At 38.4% G+C, this 24,834-nt stretch overlaps 1 protein-coding gene across 30 annotated transcripts in view; it reads left to right on the forward strand.

Annotated features, from left to right (window-relative positions):
- The window catches only part of DLG2 (discs large MAGUK scaffold protein 2), a 1,987,603-nt gene that overhangs the window by 1,612,611 nt on the left and 350,158 nt on the right, over positions 1-24,834 (forward strand). For all 30 annotated transcript variants that reach the window (XM_038568427.1, XM_038568453.1, XM_038568428.1 and 27 more), the window contains one exon: positions 16,038-16,194. In XM_038568427.1, coding sequence (XP_038424355.1) covers positions 16,038-16,194 — 157 coding nt within the window. The remainder of the gene's footprint in view (positions 1-16,037; positions 16,195-24,834) is intronic.

Raw genomic sequence — 24,834 nt, forward strand, 5'->3', positions numbered from 1 at the left:
GCAGGCTCCTCACAGGGAGCCCAATGCAGGACTCGATCCCGGATCCCAGGATCCCACCCTGAGCCAAAGGTAGACAGACGCTCAACCACTAAGCCACCTAGGCATCCCTCAAATCCATTTTCTAAAGTGACAGCAGCCATGAGGGTTGGATCAACCTCAGTGATCCCCTTGCCCCTTCAACAGATTGTGATCATTTCAGTTTCGTGTTTTGGTTCATGGAGTTACTAGCAGAGTGTATTAGTTTCATAGAGCTGTTATAACAAATTACCACAAACTGAGTGGATTAAAACAGTAGAAACTTATTGTCTCTCAATTCCGGAGGCTAGAAGTCTGAAATTATGGTGTTGGCAAAGCGATGCTTCCTCTAGATCATATAGGGGAATCCTTCCTTGCCTCTTTCCTAGCTTCTGTTGGTTTGCTGGCAATGTCGGGTGTTCCTTGGTTTATAGCTCACACCTAACTCCTATCTCTGCTTCCATCTTTACGTAGTATTTTCCCTGTGTGTCTCTGTGTCTTCACATGGCTGTCTTTATCAGAAGACCAGTCAGCCTGGGGAAATGGCCTACCCCACTCCAATATGACCTCATCTTAACTAATACCCATGCAACCACTCTATTTCCAAATAATGTCACATTCTGAGGTACTAGCAGGATTTTAATATCTTTTAGAGGAGGGGGCACAATTTAGTGATAACACAAAGTGTAAACCTCTCAAGGACAGAGACTGTGTCTTTGGTAGTTTTGTGAGTCCAAGGTCCAGCTAGTGTCTGGTCCACTGGAAATGTTTGTTAAATGAATGAAGGGATGTGCAAATATTCTATTCTCCTACAAACTGAGAACTGAGTCTCTGTGTACCCTCTCCAAGAGCATCTTCCCGGTCTGGCCTCTGCCTCTTCTTCAGCCCTGCTAGAATTCTATGTTCTAGTCCAGCAAAAATAGTTGCTTTTCTCCAAACTACATATTATGTCACTTTCTTCATTTATAGTTTCCCTTTGGCTCCTACTCCCCATATCTCTGTGTCAAATCACAGCTCTCCATTTGTTATAAAACTTACCCCAATTTGCAGTTGAATTAATGATATTATAATTAGTTGTTTTTATATACTTCCCTGTCCCACTAAAATAAGAGCCTTCCTCATCACTCCCTTTTTCATAGAATATAGGAACTATTGTTCTAGGGTGCCTGCGTGGCACATCCTACTCTTGATTTCAGCTGAGATCACAATCTCAGGGTCTTGAGATTGAGCCCCATGTTGTGCTCCATGCTGGGGGTGGAGCCTCCTTGGGATTCTTTCTCTCTCCTTCTGCCCCAACTCACTCTTGCTCACTTGCTCTCTCTCTTTCAAGAAAAATAGAAAGATATTCAAGAAGGCTGTGTTCAAGGACAACCAGGGTTTAATGTTGGAGTCAGGATTAGGAAAAAAGTTTCAGTCTAAAACTTTCTACAATAATCAGGATGTATCAAATCAGAGTTGAGGGAAGACCTAAAAAACTTGAGCCTGAGAATTTTAACTTAATTAATCCAAACCACTTTCCCCATATCATACTAATTGAAGAGGGTTTGAGCATTTGGTTATTAATTGGAATTTCATAAATACTGTAGAGCTCTAGCTCAAAAGATAATTTTTAAAATCTTTCATAAAATATGTTTTGCCTTTAAGAAGAATAGTCAGGATCCCCCACCCCTGCCAATCCTATTATCAAATTAATTTTGCTTATACACTGGCTTTCATGTTTTCAAACAATATTCCACCAGTTGTGAAAGCTTGAGGACAAATGATGTAACTATTAAAAAAAACTCAGTTCAAAAAAAAAAAGACTCAGTTCAGTGGTTACAGTTTTTTTTTAATTTAAATTACTAACATAATTCCTTTTGTAACTAATTGCTCTTTAAAAATTCAAATTCGAGGGTACCTAGGTGGCTCAGTGGTTGAGCATCTGCCTTTGGCTCAGACTCCCGCATCAGACTCCCCACAGGGAGCCTGCTTCTCCCTCTGCCTGTGTCTCTGCCTCTCTCTGTGTCTCTCATGAATAAATAAATAAAATCTTTTTTAAAAATTCAAACTTCAGGGGTGGTGTGCCTGAGTGACTTAGTCAGTTGGGTGTCCAACTCTTGGTTTCGGCTCAGGTCACTATCTCAGTTGTAGGATCAAGCCCCACATCAGGCTTTGTGCTCAGGAAGGCATCTACTTCACTCTCTCTCCTCCTCACTCTCTTCCCCTCCCCCTGCTCAAGCTCTCTCTCTCTCTAATAAATAAATCTTAATAAAATAAAATAAAAATGTGGGGTGCCTGGATGACTTAGTTGGTTAAGCTTGAGACTCTTGATCTCATCTCAGGTCTTGATCTCCAGGTCCATGAGTTCAAGTCCCATGTTCGGATCCATACTGGGCATGGAGCCTACTAAAAAAATAAATAAAATAAAATAAAATAAAATAAAATAAAATAAAATAAAAAATAAAAATGCAACAGGAAGTAGAAACAAATACCTGTCATTATGGATAGTATATATAATTTAATGGGGAAGTTTTCAGCCAAAGTACTATGAAATAAATCAAGAGGAATAATCTGTTTTCTTTTGCTTTGGAGATGAGATGGTCCTTAAAAGATATGATTATGAAAAGTAAGAACATATGTGAGAGCAAAATTTAATTGCTTCCTTATTTGTCTTTCTAAGAAATTTAGACAAAAGCAAATTGAGATGAATATGGTTAATAGATTATCATATATGATATGTGAATAAGCAAAAAACTCCAAGTATTTCAAAATCAAATTAATCAAGATTAGACTGATATGCTAATCTATAGTTGATTTAGGTTTGTAAGAAGAAAAATTTTTGTCTGTTTGATTCCTTTTACCAAGAATGTTACATGCAATCTCAAATTCCAAGATTTTCTCCAGAGGGGAACACTCAGAGCTTTACAAAGTTTGCAGACTAGAGGTAGGCAGTTCAACCCAAGGCCATGGTCACATCCCCTCCCTTTGCAGCAAGGATGTCTTTAGAGACCTCTAGAATGTTTAATTAAGTCCCTTCCAGGCAAACTTGGGAGATTGTAAAAACAGCACAACATGACATGAACACTTTTAGTTATAATATTTACAGAGTCTCCCCTTGGTGCAGAAACATTCAGTACTTTCACATCATCCAAGTACAAAGACTGAATTTCTTAGCATGGCATTCATGTTCCTTTCCAACCTACTCCAGTATTCTCATTGTCTTCTCGTTTTCTTTGACACAGATCCTGCTCTCCCTGCAAGCTGTGATACTCTCTGTTCTCCAAACACATCTTTCATTTGCTCCCCTCTGGCCTTGGGCTCCTGCCATCTTCTGAAATACCATCTGCTTTCCTTTCCACCTCACTAATTTCTACCCATCCATCAAGGTCCAGCTCAGATTCTATCTTCTTCATGACTTCATCTTTTTTTCTTTAATGCAGAGGTTTTTCATTATCCACAGCACTCATTTGGTACTTAACATATGTGGCCTTGCATTTGTTGATTTATTATTTTTTTATTTTTATTTATTTTTTTATTTATTTTTTTTATGTGTGACCATTTTTTCCAAAGGTTATAACTCATAGAGGAAAAGGAAATGAGTTAGCATTTACTGAGCATTTGCTATGTGATCCTAGTACTTTATGTTTTATTTGTTTGTCCTCACACCATAAAATAGATATGACTCATAATTTATAGCTAAAAAAAATAAGCTATCAAAAAATCCCAATAAGTTTATTAGCTATTGTTTGATAGGACTATTGTTCAAACCCAGATCTATTTAGGCCCAATGCCCATAGTCTTTCCCAGGATCACAAAATGCCATACTATTTCCATCTAATACAGTTCTTTTTATCTCACAAAATACCAACCATGGCATATTTAGTATATACTCAGTATCTTTGTGGTAACCGTTTTTGCTGAAGTCAGCCTACGATCTTTAGCATGGAGTCTAGAGCATAGATCCTCCCTTGTAACATGAGATTTCTTATGTATTATCTTCATGCCATGGCCTCACAATAGCAGTTCAACAAAACCTTTTTATCTTTGTATATCTATATGATGTCCAATCATCAGCTTGACTCATTGGCCAAGTTAATTATCTGAAGGTGAAGCATACAATGTGTTAGTCTTGTAAGAAGCTAGATCATTTAGATAGAAGACATCAGTCATAATCACCCAGCAACTTCAAGGTCTTCTATGATTGACCTCCATGCCACAACTTTGCTATGCCCCCTCTTCATGCTTATACACATTTTGCCATCCTGCTGAAAAAGCTGCTTTGATCTCTTGTCACTCTCCTTCTTAATATTGCTCATATAAATATAGCTACATTTGTAGAGAAATAAAGAAGAGAGGGCACAAGGATCCTAGCTGGCTCTTTATGGATGAACTCAGAGAGTAACAGTCCCTTACTGGATTATCATGCTACTAGATCTGGGCCTTCAGTCTACGTGCTCTGGAACTGTTTTTGTCATTGTATTCAGAGATGATCAAGCTTATATGGCATTATTCCAAGTTACAAATGTACAACAGGAAATACATCTGTTCAAGATACTAGAATGTGCTAATTAGCACATTTACTCCCATTAGGAAAAGCACTATAGAAAACCATATTTTAATAAGCATGTGGCTTGATGGACTCAGAGAGAGGGAAATCAGCCAACCAGATGACCTTAATGACTAGTGTCACTGAGCTAGGATAGCCACATGAATCCAACTTGTGGGTTACCCCAACCAATCAGCATATTCATATGTATCAGTGAAATGGAGCTGGAGCTGGAGAATTCCTCTAATGCTCAATGCCAGAGATACATTAACAAGTCTATTCTCCTAGCACCCAAGACGATTTTCTCTCTTTTCCTCCAAATTTATTCGATTTTATGAATTCTATTTATATATGACTTTTCCCACATTTGACATGCTTTGATTAGTTCCCTGGATTCTTTCTTCTTGCTTTGAGCCAAGGTTAGGTCCGTTTTGTGAATTCTATCCCTGTAGTATAACTTCTTCCACACTCAGATATGCCTTGATTATTTCCCCAAGCCCTTTCTTCTTGCTTTGAACTCAGGTCAGGTCAGCAACGTATCCTTGACATCCTTGAGCTAATAATGCTTTTGCATTTTATCTCTTTGTTTAGAGTGCAGCCTTCCAGGGTCATGATTTTGTTCTAGGTCCACACAGTCCTATTCTCCATGCTACCATCAACTTTGGGCACTGGAACACTAGCTCTTTGGGAACCTGCCCAAGCTCTCCAGTCTGCTGCTAGTCTCAGCACTTGCATCCTTCTCTTGTATTCCCACTTCATTTTTGGCCTCTGAAGGTATCTCTTACCTACTTGACAGCTTAGCCAGTCATTTAAAGATATTATATAAGTATCCTATTCAGAATTTTTAGCTTTTTCTAAGGGGGTTTTCAGGACACCTTAATCTACCAAATGGCTGGAAATAGAATCTCGGTGTACAGTTTTCTCTGTTTTTCCGTCTTCTAGATGCTTTTAATTCACTGTCTTATCTAAATTTTACCTCATGTTCCCCATGAGGCAAACATTATTATCTGCCAAGTTATGACCCTAGCAAAGAAACTGCTCCAAAGTGGGCATGTCTGGATTCCTACAAATCCCTACATAGATAGTACTAAAATTCAATATCATTTCTCCCAATGTCTTGCTCACTCTTTCTTTATTCATGAAATATATTTTGTGTATGTTTCTCTTATAGGCTCAACTGCTACTATTTCCCCAAATCACAGAAATAAATAAACCATGCTCTTTATCCTTCAGAACCATACAGATTCACAGTAGACATAAACAGATAAACAAAGTAATTTTAGAACAATAGGGGTAACAGAAATGGGATGATCAATGAAAAGACAATGTAGTTAAAAAAAGGAGAAGTGGCCAGTGTATCTAGAGGAGAGGGTGGGTAAGGTGGCAGAAAGAGATAGCACCTGGCTTCCATTCTGAAGGCCAAGTAGAAGTTCATTAGCTGAGGATAGCAAAAAGAAGGCATTTGTTTAGCCAAAATAGTAGCCTGGGCAAAGATGATAAGACAGGGAACAACCTGGTGTGATGAGCTGTGGTTGGCAATTTTGTGTGGCTGGAGCATATACGGCTGAACATTGACTAACAGTGAATTTAGGGATCAGGAAAGTTGGTGGTCAAATGATGGAGGACTTGGAATGCCATGCTTAGTTTAGACTTTATGCTGAGGGCCTACAGATCCCTGGAAGGCTTTTGAGCAAGAAGGTAGCGTGGTCAGGTTTGTAACTTAGAAGGATGACTGGAAACATTTTCATAGCTTACTTCTCACTACACTACATATAGCCTCTCACCATAGATATTTGGGAGTTAACTGAAGTGACTCACCGACATCAGAGGTTCAGAGCTCAAGGAATATCCCACTAATGGTCAGAGGAAAGTCTTCAGGTATAAACAATCACTTCCTTTTTTGAACCTCCAAACCCCTCAAACTATGTGGTTTAAGGGGAAAAAATAATATATAGTACCCTGCTCCCCTCTCCTGAAAACATCCTAGCCAGTTTTGAGCATCCTCCGAGACTCAACCTGAACAAGATTATGCTGCTGCTGATCTGCCTCAGCTAGGAAGAAGTCAGGCTGGAGAATTGTTCAGCATTCAGAGGTTTTATAATTTTAAAGGCTTTTTATATCACAGTAAAAGAAAAATAAAGCTGCATAAATTAATGTAGCATATTTCACCCAAGTGATGATAAAAGGACAAAATATTTTTAGAAGATTGGTTGTTTTTTCTCTTGCCTGCTTTAGCTTATTGCACACAGGTTTCTAGCCTAGCACATGTGCCTTCCTGGTCTCTATAACTATGTGCTTACGTGTGGCTTCTCTCACCCCAGGCTTCTTAACCTTTGTATTCATAATGCCTGACCCAAAGTAGGTACTCTAGATTGTTGAAAGATTGAATGGATAATTAATATATGTTTTTAAGTGGATAGATCAGTTTAAAAAAAAAAACATATTATGAGTGGACAAACTTTACCTTCTGTAGACTCCACACCTAAAATCTAAAATGAAAATTCAAATTAGTAGACTATACCTATTCTGTAGCATATTTTGAGTACAAGAAGCAAATGGCATGGTCTTTGCTCTCAAGTTGACCAACTCTAGCTGGAGAGGTAGACAAGAAAACCAACCCAGTATAATATGTGTTCTGATAAATACATGGAGAGAATGCTAGGAGAGGCTGAGGATAGCATCAGGGATGGCTTCCAGAACATCATGATCCCTGGGCTCAACCCTCAATCAGAGTTAGAATTTTGTTCCACTGACTATATATAATGAACTATGATAATGACTATTAATGGGCACCTAGGCCTTCTGAATTCTTGACTGTGAATGACATAGTAAATTAGACTCCAAATCACTTCAGTATAAAAAGTATTACTGTTCTTTATATATTGGTGGTGTGCTCTCATTTATTCATCTGTAAGGTATTCATTGTGCTGTGCACTTGCCTAGGTATATTGGGGATGCCTAGAAATGTATAAGCCATGACACCATATCCTCAATAGTTTACAATCTCTCTGGAAGCCATAATGCTCTCACACATGAAACAGTTCATGGAAATGCAGGGCATTATATTCACAGACCTAGAGTCATTGGCATAGGCAGTAAATATGCAGAAGTGAGAGCTGAGGCTTAAAATGAAGGTGGTCTTTGAACACATCTAATATAAAAGGGGAAAAATATGACAAAAAGGAAACAAAAGAAAAGAAAAATATATTCCAGAATGAGAGAACTTGAAAAGAGAAGGACAGAGGTGGGGATAAATGTGGAATATAAATCGACTTAAAGTTAGAGAGAGTTGCCATGAGCCAAGTACCACACTAAGCACCATAGAGGAGACAAATATGAAGCAGACATTGAATGTGCCATCAAACTGTGGATGGTGCAGAATGTCCTTGGTCACCCATAGCTGGAGCTACAACAGAAACATGTTTGGTTTGACCTGCATCATACTTCTAATTTTTTTTTATCATTACCAACATAAAATTCTGGAAATTTGCATCAAAATCTAGATTCTTCACTTGTCTTTATAAATCAGAGAATCTTCCAATACTAGTCAGTATTTCTGCTTGGAGCAATTGTCCAGAGTTGAGCAGAAACAGCCCTTTAGGTGGAATGTATTCCCCAGTTTCCTATAATCCCTACTCAGCCTGCTGCCTTCATATTTGTGTTACCTGTCCTATCCCTGTGGGCTTTAGATTTTGCCATCTCTGGCTAAAATCTAGCAAAAAGGGAAGACATTTGCATAACTATAATATGAAATAGAGGGTAAAGGAGGGTCTAAATTCATTCATTCATTCATTCATCCATTCATTCATTCAGTAACTGAGTCCCTGCTACTTGTCAGGCATCTTACTACTACTATTTACTTACTACTATCATCTTCCTGAGTCCCTGCTACTTGTCAGGCATCTTACTACTGCTGAGGTAGTGCTGGTGCCTAGGTTCTTATAGTTCACAGTCTACTGAGGGAAAAGGATGCATTAGCAATGACTACATAACGTGATAAATGCCACAGTAGAGTTGTGTGTACATAATCTACATTAGGGTTCACTTTTGATGCTGCCCATTCTATGAGTTTGGGCAGATGTATAATGACATCTATCCATCCTTAGAGTATTCTACAGAGTAATTTCACTGCCCTAAAATTCCCTATATTCCACCCTTTTATTTCCACGCTCTTGCCCACATAGCCCCTGGCAACACTGATTTTTGTACCATCTACATAGTTTCGCCTTTTCCAGAAAGTCAAAAAAGTGGGAAATCATACAATATGTAGCCTTTCCAGACTGGCTTCTTTCACTTAATAATATGCATTTAAGATTCTTCCATGTCAATATATAAATAAAATCTTTTTTAAAAAGGGGGCCCCTAGGTGGCTCAGTTGGTTAAGCATCTGCCTTCAGCTCAGGTCATGATCCCAGGGTCCTGGAATCAAGCCCTGGCACAAGGCAGTGCTTAGTGCCACTTAGTGGGGAGCTCCCACTTGTGGCTCCCAGCTTGTGCCATCTCAGTCGCTACCTCTGTCTCTCTCAAATAAATAAAATCTTTAAAAAAATTCCTTCATGTCTTTTCATGGTTTGATACTTCATTTCTTTTCAGTGCTGAATAAAATCCCATGGTCTTGATGTACTACCTTAGCTATTCACCTACTGAAGAACATGATGTGTCAATCTACTAGGTCCATCATTTATAATAAGTGGGAGATTACTACTCTGATAGTGAGGGAGTCAATTCATGTGTAGGGGCAGGAGGTATATGAAAAATTTCTGTACCTTCTTCTCGTTTTGCTGTGAACATAAAACTGCTCTTTAAAAAATTGTCTTAAAAAGAAGAGATGGGCATCTGGGTAGCTCAGTTGAGTGTCTGACTCTTGATCTCAGCTCAGGTCTTGATCTCAGGTCAGGTCTTGATCTCAGAGTTGTGAGTTCAAGCCCTGCTTTAGGCTCCATGCTGGGTGTGGAGCCTACTTTTAGAGAGAGAGAGAGAGAGAGAGAGAGATTGATTCTGGCGTTTACTACCTGTGTGAACATAGGCTGTGTGTCTAAAGCTCAACTAGTTTAGACAAGTTGACTTATATAAGCATCAGTGTAATAGAACCTGTAATTCTTCACAAGATTTTGATCTGCTAACAAAAAAAGGACACGAAAAAACTTTAAAATCTATAGTTTAACATAATGGGTTATAAGCATAAGAAGTTCAAATTAGGGGTACCTGGCTGATTCAGAAAAGCATGAGACTCTTAATCTCAGGGTCATGAGTTCAGGCCTCACATTGGGCATAGAGATTACTAAAAAACAAATAAAACTTTAAAAAGAAGGACAGCCTGAGTGGCTCAGCGGTTTAGCACTGCCTTCAGCCCAGGAACTGATCCTGGAGACCTGGGATTGAGTCCCACATCAAGCTCCCTGCATGGAGCCTGCTTCTCTCTCTGCCTGTGTCTCTGCCTCTCTCTCTCTCTCTCTCTCTCTTTGCCTCTCGTGAATAAATGATAAATCTTAAAAAAAAAACTTTAAAAAGAAAAAATTAAATTAGAAAAAGTACACCATTTAAAGTGTGTTTAAGGTATTTTATTTGCATACCCTCTACAGACTTATTTGTTTTGTCTTTTCTTTCCATTATTGAAATAAGCATCAAAAAATAAGCATCATAACTCACTGTGATATAAAATTCTATTTTTAAAAAGGTATTTTAATCTTAGAAGTTGACAAAATTCCAAATATTTTATTTAAAAGACTTGTCCAGGTAAAATAAATAAAATTTATTGTCATTCAAGAATTATGTGTTGTTCTGTTCAGGGGTCAACTAACAAAAATCCCCCAGATGGTAATGGGGAGAGATGTTTCATAATGATCTTTTAAAGCTGTATTTTTTTTTCTGAAGAGTCACTTTGCATATTGAACATGTAAGGATAATCCTTACTTTCAAAGGAATTGTGTTGTCTCCCATTTTCCTATTAAAATAGCAGGTTCTCTCCATAAAGCTTTCATTTTTTTTCATCTTTGATAAAACCATAAGTACGAGAAATATTTTACTCTCCTCTTAGCTTTGCAAGACGTGCAAATGTCATACCACATACAACTTTTTTGTCTGAGAACCTTGAGGGAGAGGTGGTAGACACTGGCAAACTGGAGAATGAATGCCCCTTCTAAAGAGGGCCACATCTAGCCAACTGTTGCTGTAAGACAATGTTTAGAGCCAATGTTCATAGAATGTCTGATTTTCCATATATAGTCATAAATTTATATTTTATGCAAATTTTCCCAATTTTAAACATGAACAAATTCAAAAATTGTAAACACCGGATCAGATTAAGCATTTAGCTTTCTGATTCGCAGTCTCTGGAATATACCATAGTCTAGACTCTGGAATTTTGAGTCAGAAAAAGTGTCTTTTTTCTTTTAGGATTTTATTTATTTATTCATGAGAGACACAGAGAGAGAGAGAGGCAGAGACACAGGCAGAGAGAAAAGCAGGCTCCACACAGGGAGCCCGATATGGGACTTGATCCGGGGACTCCAGGATCATGCTCTGGGCCTAGGCAGGCACTAAACCACAAAGCCACCCAGGCATCCCAGAAAACCTGTGTCTTAATCTTGCCTTTGCTACTTACTAAACTCAGTAAATACTTGAATAAGCAATCTCATTTCACTAATTGAAAAAGTTGTCATAATAATTTGCTCATTAGGTTGTTAATTTTTCTCAAGATATTGTAATAAAAAATTTCCAAGCATAAAAAACCTGTAAAGGATTCTTTCAAAATGCTTAGTCACCTGTCATCTAGACTGCAGTTTTAAAATATTACTGTATATGCTCTATAAAATTCCTATCCATCTATCCAAGCATCTGTTTAACTTTCTTTTGGGATCACTTTCAAAAGTTTCAGACATCTCGTGCATCCTTCATTGGATTGTCTTGAGGAATAAATGGAATGATGCACAAAAACCATCAAGTACATAGATAAGCATTAGAATCTTAGTAGCCCCTTCCTTCCATCTATGTTTACCATGTATAGCTTAAATGTCATTGGACCTACTAAGAGTACATGTTTTAGATTGAGGAAAGAGGGGGGCACATGGGTGGCTCAGTGGTTGAGCGTCATGATCCCAGGGTCCTGGGATCGAGTCCTACATCAGGCTTCCCTGCAAGGAGCCTGCTTCTCCCTCTGCCTATGTCTCTGACCCTCATTGTGTGTCTCTCATGAATAAATAAAAAATTTTTAAAAAAAAGATTGAGGAAAGAGGGATATTTCTACAATAACTTTTTATTGAAATCCTGTTGGCCCCTACCTTCAAAATGTATCCAGAACCTGGGCTTCTAGTTGCAGCCTAAAAATAGAATATCCCCATTATCTCTAATCTTCCGCCTTATCACACACAAATACACACACACATACACAACTTTACACATAATAAACATGGGAAGACTATATGAATTGGAAATAAGTCAGACTGACTCAGAGAGGAATGACACTGTGGTGAGTTCCCTAAATTTTCTTTCTACTTCTTGTGTATCCTAGATGGAGCACTGGAGACACCTATACCCTGGCACCTCCATCAACAGGGACAGACTAAAAAAAGCCTCAAGCAAAGCCTACAACCTGTAACCTAAGGATTGGCAAAAGTGTAGATTAATATAACAGGGAACCTTTTTATAATACTGTTCCAACTCTGGCCAACCACCAGAGAAAAAATTGGCCCTTCACTGCAGTGCCATTGGACTGTGTCTAGATAGCTGGACTTCTGGCCCCAGCAAAGGAAACCAGGAGAGGCAGTTTATAAGATGGCCCTGGATTTCTTCCACTGGGCTGATTTCATTAAGCCAAATAAGAGCTGAACTTTCACCCCTATCCAGCAGCAAAGTGGCAGAACAAGGTGGCATGAGATGGTGCTAGTTGACACTTCACTCTCCAGTGGGGACCTGAACTTGAACCTTCACCTAGCAGCAACAAACTGGAGTGAGGTGGTGCTATTTAGCATTCCATTTCCCTACTCCTGTTATTGGTGGGGACCAGCCAGGAGCTGAACTGCTACTGCCAGCCAATGGCAATGACGTAGGAGAAGGAAGAGGGAAGCAGTGCTAGTTGGCAGAACTCTTTCCCCTTAAGGTAGCATCAGCAGGGTCAAGGGAGGAGCTGAACTTCTAGCTCTACTTAGAGGCAAGGTGGCAGAACAAAATGGTTCAAGGCAGCGCTAGTCAGCACCCCATTTTCACTCTCCCATTGGTGTCAGCAAACCCACAGGGAACTGAGCTTCTACCCCTACTAAGTGGCAATGAAGTAGAGTGAGTAGAATACTAGTTAGTACCCCACTTTCCTTGCTGGCATCACCAGGGACAAGTAGGGAGCTGAATATCCATCTCACTTGGATCTGCAAGCTATGCCTAAACTGATCTACAAACTTCAAAAAACTCAATTAAGTAGGATATAGCATTTTACACTGTATACACAAATGTCCAGTATATAATAAAATAATCACTTCTCATACCAAGAATCTGGAAATTTTCAACTTGAATGAGAAAAGATAACCAATAGAAACCAACACTGAGATAACACAGGTGTTAGAATTACTTGACAAGAATTTTAAAGTACTCATCATGCTTCAGCAAGTGATTATACATGCACTTAAATAAATGGGAAAAGACATGAAAGTCTCAGCAAAGAAAAAGAGGATATAAAGAAGACTCAAATGGAATGTTAAAGCTGAATAATACAAAACCCAACGTAAAAAACTCATTGAATGGGCTCCAGAACAGAATAAATGTGACAGAAGAAAGAATCACTGAATCTGAAAAGAGAAAAAGAGAAATTAGTCTGGACAGAGAGAGAAAACTGATTGGAAATAAACCCACTACCTACCACTTCCTTTAATACCACTCTCAGCCAAGCCACTGTTCTGCCTACATATAGCAATTCTAGCCACATAACTGATCTCACTTTTTCAAATTTTGCCCCTTGAATCTATTTTATACCAGAGTAACCATTTAGAAACATAAATTAAGTCAAGCAATCTTCTTCTCAGTGGCTTCCCATTTCTGTCAGTGAAATTCAAAGTTTTAGAATGGTAGACAGGGTCCTTCAAGATTTGTCCTCTGTTGTCTCTCCACCGATGGTAGGCAAAATTCTAAGATAGCCCCATGATTTCTACCTTATGATATTACTCTCACAGTTAAATTACCTTAGGGATGGCAGGGTGGCTCAGCAGTTGACCATCTGCCTTCAGCTCAGGGCATGATCGTGGGTCCTAGGATCGACCCAGGATCCCCACAGGGAGCCTGCTTCTCCCTCTGCCCCTCTCTCTGTGTCTCTCATGAATAAATAAAATCTTTAATAATAATAATAATAATAATAATAATAATAATAATAAATGGAAAAAAAGAATTTACAAATGTTCTTAAGGTTACAAATTATTTGATCTTAGGTTGAGAAGATTATCTGACTGGGCCTAACCTAATCACACAAGCCATTGAGAAGCAAAAGGTTAAATCTGGCTAGTTGTAGAAGAGTAAACCACAGAAATTCTAAATAAGAAAAGGATTCAGTGTGTCATTGCCAGCTTGAAAATAGAGGTAACCACATAGTAAGGCATATAAGTAGCCTCTAGAACCTGAGAGAGACTCCCAACTGGCACCCAGCAAGGAAACAGGGAACCCAATCTTTTTGATGTTTAGTTAATTCTATATGTCATCCTGACTGGGCCACAGGCACCCAGGTATTTGGTTAAACAGGGCAGGGGTGTTTGCTTTGCCTATAAATTTTCTGAGTTCTTGGAACAATGACTGGTATAGTAGTGCTTACAAAGTAAATGTGCAATAAAATAAATTGACTCTATGTCAAGTTACCTCTGACTTAATCCATTGTGTTGTAATATATTATAGTCCAAGGTGTATGTGCACTTTATGCCCTTCCTCAAAATTTGGCTAAATATGGATACATAATGCGTTGCTTGTGCATGGGAATGTGATAACAAATAATAGACTCTGTGTAGTCATCAGTGTAAAAATAGCCAATGTAAAATGGCTCCTTGCCATTCTTACATCCTTAAGTGCAGGAAAGTATAAAAGAAACTTTAATGAGTGGAACTGGGATACTTCTGAGAGGAGGGTGGGTGATACGAAAAGTGCCTTGGTCAAACCCAAGGCTTACAGAATACATTTTTTAAAACTACTAATGAGAAAATAGAACTAGATGCCTTCTAAGGTCCCTTAAAATTCTATATTCTACAGTTATCTAACCTCGACACAAACTCAGTTAATAGCTCAAGATTTGATCTCTCATCCTTTTACTGATGAGCCTGAAATCTGCATTTGCAGTCCTTTCTGTGGATCCATATTCCTAACCTTTTGTCTCCAACTGTTTCCAAACATCACATGGATAACACACCATGACCTGGAATGGAGCATGTCAAAATCGTACTCATCTTCATGATCCTGGATTCCGGTTCCCTTGTCCTTTTGCCAATTACGTAGATATTCTTTCCTCTCTCCTCTTCTGCCTGAGTCAGTTTCTGGATCCACTGTTTCCCCTGTCAAATTTCCTCCCTTATGTTGCCCTTTCTTTTCATTATCACTGTTGTCACTCTTGTTCATGCTGCCACTTTCTCAAAACTGGATTATTTAGTCAACATCCTAACCAATTTTCCTATCTCCCATCATAACTGCACTCTCCTCTCCAGCAATCCTACGTATGACCATTTGTTAATGCTTCTAAAATGGATTTAAATATTCTCAATGCCTCAAAAACTCCAGTGAGTCTCCACTGCCTACAGAGTACATTTTAATTAACAGTCAAACGAATATGTAAGATATTTCATGATCTGGCCTATTCAGTCTAGTCTCGTGTCCCCCAGATTCTCTTCTCTTTTTTAGATACACTCATCCTTCTGAGCACTACTGTGGTGCTCCATAGAAGAGCAAATGGGTGGGGAGAGTGAAATAGGTGAAGGTGGTTCAAAGGTACAACCTTCTAATTTTAAAATAAATAAGTCCTGGGAGCATGGTATACAACATGGTGCATAATACTGCATTATACATTTGAATGTTGCTAAGAGTAGATCTTAAAAGTTTCATCACAAGAAAAAGAAATGTAACTATGTGTGGTGGAGGATGTTTACTGGGCTCATTCTGATGATCATTTCACAGTATGTACAAATATCAAATCATTACATTATACACCTGAAGTTAATGTTATATGTCAATTATGTTTCAGTTTTTTAAAAATACAAAAACAGATGTTTTAAACAAAGGAAAAATGGAAGTAAGTCCAGTGTAAGAAAATGTTTTGGAATTAAGGAATGACTTTGCATGGTATTTTGACATTTGTTATCGTGAGAAACTGCAGTATCTTCCCTGATACTAACATTTTTCTTAAGGTGCTAATGTATCTTACATTGGGAAGCCATTTTATAGGTAGTGAATTGCTGGTATCATATATCTCAATAAAAAGTAAAAGCAACCTAAATTTTGAGTGGGTCACCCTCTGAGCTCTGTTTTCTACTTGTTTCTCCAGGGAGCCCCGCAAGGTGGTCCTGCACAAAGGCTCCACTGGCCTGGGTTTCAACATTGTGGGCGGGGAAGATGGAGAAGGTATTTTTGTATCCTTCATTCTGGCTGGTGGACCAGCAGACCTGAGTGGGGAGCTCCAGAGAGGAGACCAGATCCTGTCCGTGAGTATTTCTTCTTAATCTTCAGTCCTGATACCACATGAGAAAAAGTAACTTTCAATTATGACTCCAGAAGCACCTTAATTAAAAAGGAAATATGAAGGATGCCTGGGTGGCTCAGCGGTTGAGTGTGTGCCTTTGGCTTGGCGTGATCCTGGGGTCCGGGATAGGGCCCCACACTGGGTTCCCTGTGGGGAGGCTGCTTCTTCCTCTGCCTGTGTCTTTGCATCTCTGTGTGTCTCTCATGAATAAGTAACTAAAATCTTAAAAAAAAAAAAGGGTGGGGAATGGATAAGAGCATTATGGCTTCCAGTACATGTGGCGGTTTAAATGATACTGAAGTGCTTGGTGCTTGTTACTCACTTCGAGGGATACAGGTAAAAGTGCTAGTGTTTTCGTCTGGATGCTATGAGATATATTTGCATCCAATAGAATAGTGAGGAGCATGCCTTTTTAAGGTATATTAATTATTTTTAATGCAGATTTTTTTCCAAATCCATAACTATACTCTAAAAATAGCACCTTTATAAATGTATAGTTTGGCATATATAACCATATAAGAAAGTACACAAAATATGTAGTTGAATGCCACTGATAAGTGGTAGCATCAGCACCATTTACCTAAATATAAGAATTACCAGCAACAATTTATTAAGCACTTATTTTTAACCAAACATTTTATAAAAGTAATTTTTAATTCTCACTATCACCCTGAAAGTTATTTCCCCATGTTCCGATGAAGAAAATAAGGTTCAAAGAGGTTAAGTCAGTGTTTTACCAAACTAGAGAGAGTAAGAGCTGGGATTTAAATATTCAGGGTTTTTTTTTTTTTTAAGATGTTATTTTTAAGTAATCTCTATACCCAACGTGGGCTCGAACTTACAACCCAGAGATCAAGAGTCACATGCTTTACTTGACTGAGACAGCCAGGCCCCCGTAAATGTTCAGGTTTAATGCCCGTGACACCTGCCCTCTTTTCCCTCCTTCCTTCCCTTCCATCTGTCTTCCTTCCTTCTTTCTTCTTTCTTTTAGTGAAATATTTATTGACTGCTTCTTTTCACTAGATCAAGCTATCTTTCTGGAATAAACTCTGTGACAGGTAGTTAAAAACATTGTGGATGTTCATGACCGTACCGGAATTTTGGTAATCTTGCAAATAATGGGAAAAGATCAAAGGAGCCTAGTTCTTATGGCCAAGTTTATGGTTCATAACTCAATGAAGCACTTAGTTTGTGGTCTTCATTATGTACTTAGAAAAACTTGTCTTTGTTATATAAGCTGTGATTTATAACTAGAATTTTCCAAGTGACCTTATCTTTGTTAGCCATCATGCCATCCCTACCTTCCCCTCACACACATATTACCCGTGTAATGTAGTCAATTGACCTGAGCAAAGTATCCAATGTTCTGAATGGATGGCCTTATCTTATATATTCTGGTAGTTCTCTCATACATTAAGTCCTCTACTTACTCATTAGCTAGCAGATGTCTGGACAGATTGAGTATGGGAGAAATAGGGTCAGGTCCCAATGGCAAGACTTTGTTCTGTCATTCAAGAGCTGAATATAACCCCTTTAACTACTCCCCTCTGCATACTGTCTCTACACTTAATATCGATAGATAGATAGATAGATAGATAGATAGATAGATAGATAGATAGATCTTCCTTAAAGATTTTATTCATTTATTCATGGGAGAGATAGAGAGAGGCAGAGACATAGGCAGAGGGAGAACGAGGCTCCATGCAGAGAGCCTGATGCAGGACTCGATCCCAAGACCCCAGGATCATAACCTGAGCCAAAGGAAGAGACACTCAAACAGCGATACTCAAACAGAGGTACTCAAACAGGTACCCTATATATATGTTCCTTGACTTATGATGGGGTTGTATCCTGAAAAACCCACTACAACTTGAAAATATTATAGTCAAAAATGCATTTCTTAAACATGCTCAGAACACTTAAATTGGCCTACTTTTGGGCAAAATTACCTAAAAAAAGCCTATTTTATATTTTATAATTGTTGAATATTTCATATAATTTACTGGTACTGTACTGAAAATGAAAACAAAATGGTTATATGAGTGCAGAATGGTTGTAAGTGTATCAGTTGTTTATCCTCATGATGGCATGGCTGAGTGGGAACTGCCACTCACGGCCCAGTATCACAAGAGGGTGTATGCCATATTGCTAGCCGGGGAAAAGATCAAAATTCAGAAGTTGAGGTACAGTTTCTAGTGAATATGTATTGCTTTTGTACCATCACAGAGTTGAAAATTTGTTAAGTCAAACTGTCATTAACTCCGGGAACCATCTGTATAAGATATAACTTCTTTTTATTGACATTTCTTTTCTAAGTGACGAAAGCTCCCTGAAAGCAAATTCTCCATCTTACATGGTTTTGTGTCCTTGACATTTAGCATAGTGACTGGCACATAGCAGTCTCCCAAGCAATGTTTGTTGAATGAAAAAGTGTTGAATAAATGTGGTGATGCTCTACAAAGTCACTGTAGCCTCCCAGATGGACTCTAAAACTCTAAGATGAACATACTTATATATTGTCATCATCCTGACTCAAAATCTGTAGCCCAGGGATCCCACTGTTACTTCGCCACTGGCGAAGTCTGCATTCACACTGGCATAGCACTTTCCCACACACAAAGCACTTTCATGTGTGTTAATTCTAAGTGTCAGGATTGAGTTATTATTACTCTCACTTTCTTATATGAGGAAAAGGGGATTCAGAAAGGCTGAATGATTTGTCCAAAGCTCTACAGCTACTGACCATGATGTTGAACTCAAAATCAAGTTCCCTGACCCCAAATCTGTTCTTTCTCTTCAAGCACAGTCTCCCTTCAAAACCTGTCAATGATCTCATTCCACATTTTCTTATCCCATTGAGTACTGCTCTGTGTGAGCACTACACTCAGGAGCACACGAACTATAAAGAGCTAATACTTCCATGTTATTTTTGAGTCAGTCACTATTATGACCAATTTAATCTTGAAACCGCCCTGTGCCTTGTTATGCTCATTTTTAAAGTAAGCTCTACACCAATCTTGGGGCTTGAACTCACAACCCCAAAATCGAGCGTCCCTTGCTCTACAGATTGAGCCAGCCAGCCACCCTCGTATTATGTTCATTTTAAGTGTAAAGATAATGAGTCACAGAGATGACATTAGACTTTGTTTAAATGAGAAATGTATAGGTTTTATTTATTTCAACTTCTCGGCATATGGTAGAAATAGGGATGAACAAATAATAGTATTACTCAACAAAGAAAGTTCATAAGTATTTTGGTTTTCAAAAGTAGATGTATCCATTTAAATAATACCAGCAGAACCACATAGTAAAAGAAGGCAACCAATCAGAATTATAGTCTTCTTGGAGACTATAATTCATAGACTATTACAACAGTCTCTGACATTCAGATATCATATCCTTTCTTTTTTGTCATTTCTTTTATTGAATTTTGATTTGCCAACATATAGTATAACACCCAGTTCTCATCGCATCAAGTGCCCCCCTCAGTGCCCATCACCCAGTTACCCCATCCCCCTGCCCACCTCTCTTTCTACAACCCTTTGGTCATTTCCCAGAGTTAGGAGTCTCTCATGGTTTGTCTCCCTCTCTAATTTTTCCCACTCAGTTCCCCTCCTTTTCTTTATAATCCCTTTCACTATTTCTTATATTCCCCAATTGAGTGAAACCATATGATGATTGTCCTTCTCCGACTGACTTACTTAATTCAGCATAATACCCTCCAGTTCCATCCATGTGAAAGCAAATGCTGGATATTCGTCCTTTCTGATGGCTGAGTAATATTCCATTGTATTTAATACCACATCTTCTTTATCCATTCATCTGTCGATGGACATCATGGCTCCTTCCACAGTTTGGTTATTGTGGACATTACTGCTATAAACATTGGGGTGCAGGTGTCCCAGTGTTTCACTTCATCTGTATCTTTGGGGTAAATACCCAGTAGTGCAATTGTTGGCTCATAGGGTAGCTCTATTTTTAACTCTTTGAGAAATCTCCACACTATTTTCCAGAAGGCTACACCAGTTTGTATTCCCACCAACAGCGCAAGAGGGATCCTCTTCTCCACATCCTCGCCAACAGTTGTTGTTTCCTGTCTTGTTAATTTTTCCCATTCTCACTGGTGTGAGATGGTATCTCATTGTGGTTTTGATTTGTATATTTCTGATGGCAAGGGATGCAGAGCATTTTCTCATGTGCTTGTTGGCCATATATATGTCTTTGGTGAAATTTCTGTTCATGTCTTCTGTTCATTTCATGATTGGATTTTTTGTTTCTTGGGTGTTGAGTTTAATAAGTTCTTTATAGATCTTGGATACTAGCCCTTTATCTGATAGGTCATTTGCAAATATCTTCTCCTATTCTGTAGGTTGTCTTTTAGTTTTGTTGACTGTTTCCTTTGCAGAAGCTTTTCATCCTGATTAACTCCCAATAGTTCATTTTTGCTTTTGTTTCCTCTGCCTTCATAGGTGTATCTTGCAAGAAGTTACTGTAGCCAAGTTCAAAAAGATTGTTGACTATGTTCTCCTCTAGGATTTTGATGGAATCTTGTCTCATATTTAGATCTTTCATCCATTTTGAGTTTATCTTTGTGTATGATGTAAGAGAATGATCTAGTTTCATTCTTCTGCACGTGGCTGTCCAATTTTCCCAGCACCATTTACTGAAGAGACTGTCCTTTTACCAGTGGATATTCTTTCCTGCTTTGTCAAATATTAGTTGACCATAGAGTTGAGGGGCCATTTCTGGGTTCTCTATTCTGTTCCATTGATCAATGTGTCTGTTTTTGTGCCAGTACCAAACTGTCTTGATGATCACAGATTTGTAATACAGCTTGAAATCCAGCATTGTGATACCCCAGCATTGGTTTTCTTTTTCAACATTCCCCTGGCTATTTGGGGTCTTTTCTGATTGCATACAAATCTTAAGATGATTTGTTCCAACTCTCTGAAGAAAGTCCATGGTATTTTGATAGGAATTGAGTTGAATGTGTAAATTGCCCTAGGTAGCATAGACATTTTCACAATATTTATTCTTCCAGTCCATGTGCATGGAATGTTTTTCCATCTCTTTGTGTCTTCCTCAATTTCTTTCAGAAGTGTTCTGTAGTTTTTAGGGTATAGATCCTTTACCTCTTTGGTTAGGTTTATTCCTAGGTATCTTATGCTTTTGGGTGCAATTGTAAATGGAATTGACTCCTTAATTTCTCTTTCTTCAGTCTCATTGTTAGTGTATAGAAATGCCACTGATTTCTGTGCATTGATTTTGTGTCCTCCCACATTGCTGAATTGCTGTATGAGTTCTAGCAATCTTGAGATGGGGTCTTTGGGGTTTTCTATATACGGTATCATGTCATCTGCAAAGAGGGAGAATTTGACTTCTTCTTTGCCAATTAATGCTTTTTCTTTTTGTTGTCTGACTGTGGACACTAGGACTTCTAGGACTACGTTGAATAACAATGGTGAGTGGACATTCCTGTCGTGTTCCTGATCTTAGGGGAAAGGCTCCCAGTGTTTCCCCATTGAGAATGATATTTACTGTAGGCTTTTCATAAATGGCTTTTAAGATATTGAGGAATGTTTCTCTATCCCTACACTTTGAAGAGTTTTAATCAGGAATGGATGTTGTATTTTGTCAAATACTTCCTCTGCATCTATTGAGAGGATCATATGTTTCTTGTTTTTTCTCATGTTGATGTGATCTATCACATTGATTGTTTCACAAGTGCTGAACCCCCCTGCATCCTGGGGATAAATCCCACTTGGTCATGGTGAATAATCTTCTTAATGTACTGTTGGATCCTATTAGCTAGTATCTTGGTGAGAATTTTTGTATCCATGTTCATCATGGATATTGGTCTATAATTCTCTTTTTTGGTGGGGTCTTTGTCTGGTTTTGGAATTAAGGTGATGCTGGTCTCATAAAACGAGTTTGGAAGTATTCCATCCCTTTCTATCCTTCAGAACAGCTTGAGTAGGATAGGTATTATTTCTTCTTTAACCATTTGATAGAATTCCCCTGGGAAGCCATCTGGCCCTGGACTTTTGTGTCTTGGGAGGTTTTTGATGACTGCTTCAATTTCCTCCCTGGTTATTGGCCGGTTTAGGTTTTCTATTTCTTCCTGTTCCAGTTTTGGTCATTTGTGGTTTTCCAGAAATGCATCCATTTCTTCTAGATAGCTTAATTTTTAGGCATATAGCTGCTCATAATACTTCTTTAAAATCGTTTATATTTCCTTGGTATTGGTTGTGATCTTTCCTCTTTCATTCATGATTTTATTAATTTGAGTATTTGCTCTTTTCTTTTTAATAAGGCTGGCTAATGGTTCATCTATCTTACTAATTCTTTCAAAGAACCAACTCCTGGTTTTGTTGATCTGTTCCACAGTTCTTCTGGTCTCTATTTCATTGAGTTATGCTTGAATCTTTATTAACTCTCTTCTTCTGCTAGATGAAGGTTTTATTTGCTGTTCCTTCTCCAGCTCCTTTAAGTGCAAGGTTAGCTTTTGTATTTGAGTTTCCAGTTTTTGGATGGATGCTTGTATTGGGATGTATTTCCCCCTCAGGACTACTTTTGCTGTATCCCAAAGATTTTGAACTGTTGTATCTTCATTTTCATTAGTTTCCATGAATCTTTTTAATTCTTCTCTAATTTTCTGGTTGACCCTTTCATCATTTAGCAGGATGGTCTTTAACCTCCACGTGTTTGAAATCCTTCCAAACTTCTTCTTGTGGTTTAGTTCTAGTTTCAAAGCATTATGGTCTGAAAATATGCAGGGGATGATCCGAATCTTTTGGTATCAGTTAAGACCTGATTTGTGACCCAGTATGTGGTCTATTCTGGAGAAAGTTCCATGTGCACTTGAGAAGAATGTGTATTCAGTTGCGTTTGGATGGAAAGTTCTGTATAGGGACACCTGGGTGACTCAGTGGTTGGGTACCTGCCGTTGGCTCAGGTCGTGATCCTGGGATCCAGAATCGAGTCCCACATAGGGCTCCCAGTGAGGAGCCTGCTTCTCCCTCTGCCTGTGTCTCTGCCTCTCTCTCTCTCTCAGTCTGTGTCTCTCATGAATAAATAAAGAAATCTTAAAAAGAAAAACAAGTTCTGTATATATCTGTGAAATCTATTTGGTCCCATGTATCATTTAAGGCCCTTGTGTCTTTGGTGATGTTCTGCTTAGAAGATCTCTCAATTGCAGAAAGTGCCATGTTGAAGTCTCCTACTATTAGTGTATTATTATCTAAGCATCTCTACTTTGGTTATTAATTGATCACTATACTTGGCAGCTTCCACATTAGGGGCATAAATATTCATGATTGTTATGTCCTCTTGTTGTATAGACCCTTTAAATATGATATAGTGTCCCTCTTCATCTGTTACTACAGTATTTGGTATCAACTTTAATTTATCTGATATGAGGATTGCTACTGAGCTTTCTTTTGAGGACCATTTGAAAGGTAAATGGTTCTCCACCCCTTCATTTTTAGGCTGTAAGTGTTCTTAGGTCTAAATGAGTCTCTTGTAGACAGCATATAGATGGGTCTTGCTTTTTTACCCAGTTTGATACTCTGTGTCTTTTGATGGGGTCATTTAGCCCATTCACGTTCAGAGTAACTATTGAAAGATATGAATTTAGCGTCATTGTATTACCTATTCAGTCCCTGCTTTTGTGAATTGTTTCTTTGGGCTTCCTCTTTCTTTTACAGGGTCTTCCTTAATATCTCTTGGAGAGCTGGTTTGGTGGTCACATATTCTTTCAGTTCCTGCCTATTCTGGAAGCTCTTTATCTCTCCTTCTATTCTGAATGAGAGCCTTGTTGGATAAAGTATTCTTGGCTGCATGTTCTTCTCATTTAGCACCCTGTATATTTCATGCCAGCCCTTTCTGGCCTGCCAAGTTACTGTGGAGAGGTCTGCTGTTAATCTGATATTTCTCCCCCTATAAATGAAAAATCTCTTGTCTCACGCTGCTTTAAGAATTTTCTCTTTATCTTTGAAATTTGCAAGTTTCACTATTAAATGTCAAGTTGTTGAATAGTTTTTATTCCCACCTGTCCCGGGGGGAGTGCAGGATCTTGGGCTTTTAATTGTTTTCTCTTTTTTCCTCAGCTTCCTTCCTTTTCATCAACTTGTTTTCTATGTCACTCTCTCTTCCACCTCATTAACTCTAAAAGTTAGGACATCCAATTTGGATTGCATTTCATTTAATTTATTTTGAATTTTGGCTTGATTAGATCTCAATTCTGCAGTCATGAAGTCTCTAGAGTTCTTTATGCTTTTTTCCAGAGCCACCAGTAGCTTTATAATTATACTTCTGAATTGAATTTCTGACATCATATTGAAATCCAAATTCTATAACTCTGTAGCAGAGAATACTGTTTCCAGTTATTTATTTTGTGGTGAATTCTTCCTTTTAGTCATTTTGTCCAGTGTAGAGTGGCTGTATGAGTAGGCTGAGTCAAAAATATCAATGACGGAAGGGGAGGAGGGCGGGGGGTGGGAGTGAATGGGTGACGGGCACTGGGGGTTATTCTGTATGTTAGTAAATTGAACACCAATAAAAAATAAATTAAAAAAAATATATCAATGACGACCTAAGTAAA

This window comes from Canis lupus, chromosome 21, assembly GCF_011100685.1.
Source record: "Canis lupus familiaris isolate Mischka breed German Shepherd chromosome 21, alternate assembly UU_Cfam_GSD_1.0, whole genome shotgun sequence".
Classification (NCBI taxonomy): domain Eukaryota; kingdom Metazoa; phylum Chordata; class Mammalia; order Carnivora; family Canidae; genus Canis; species Canis lupus.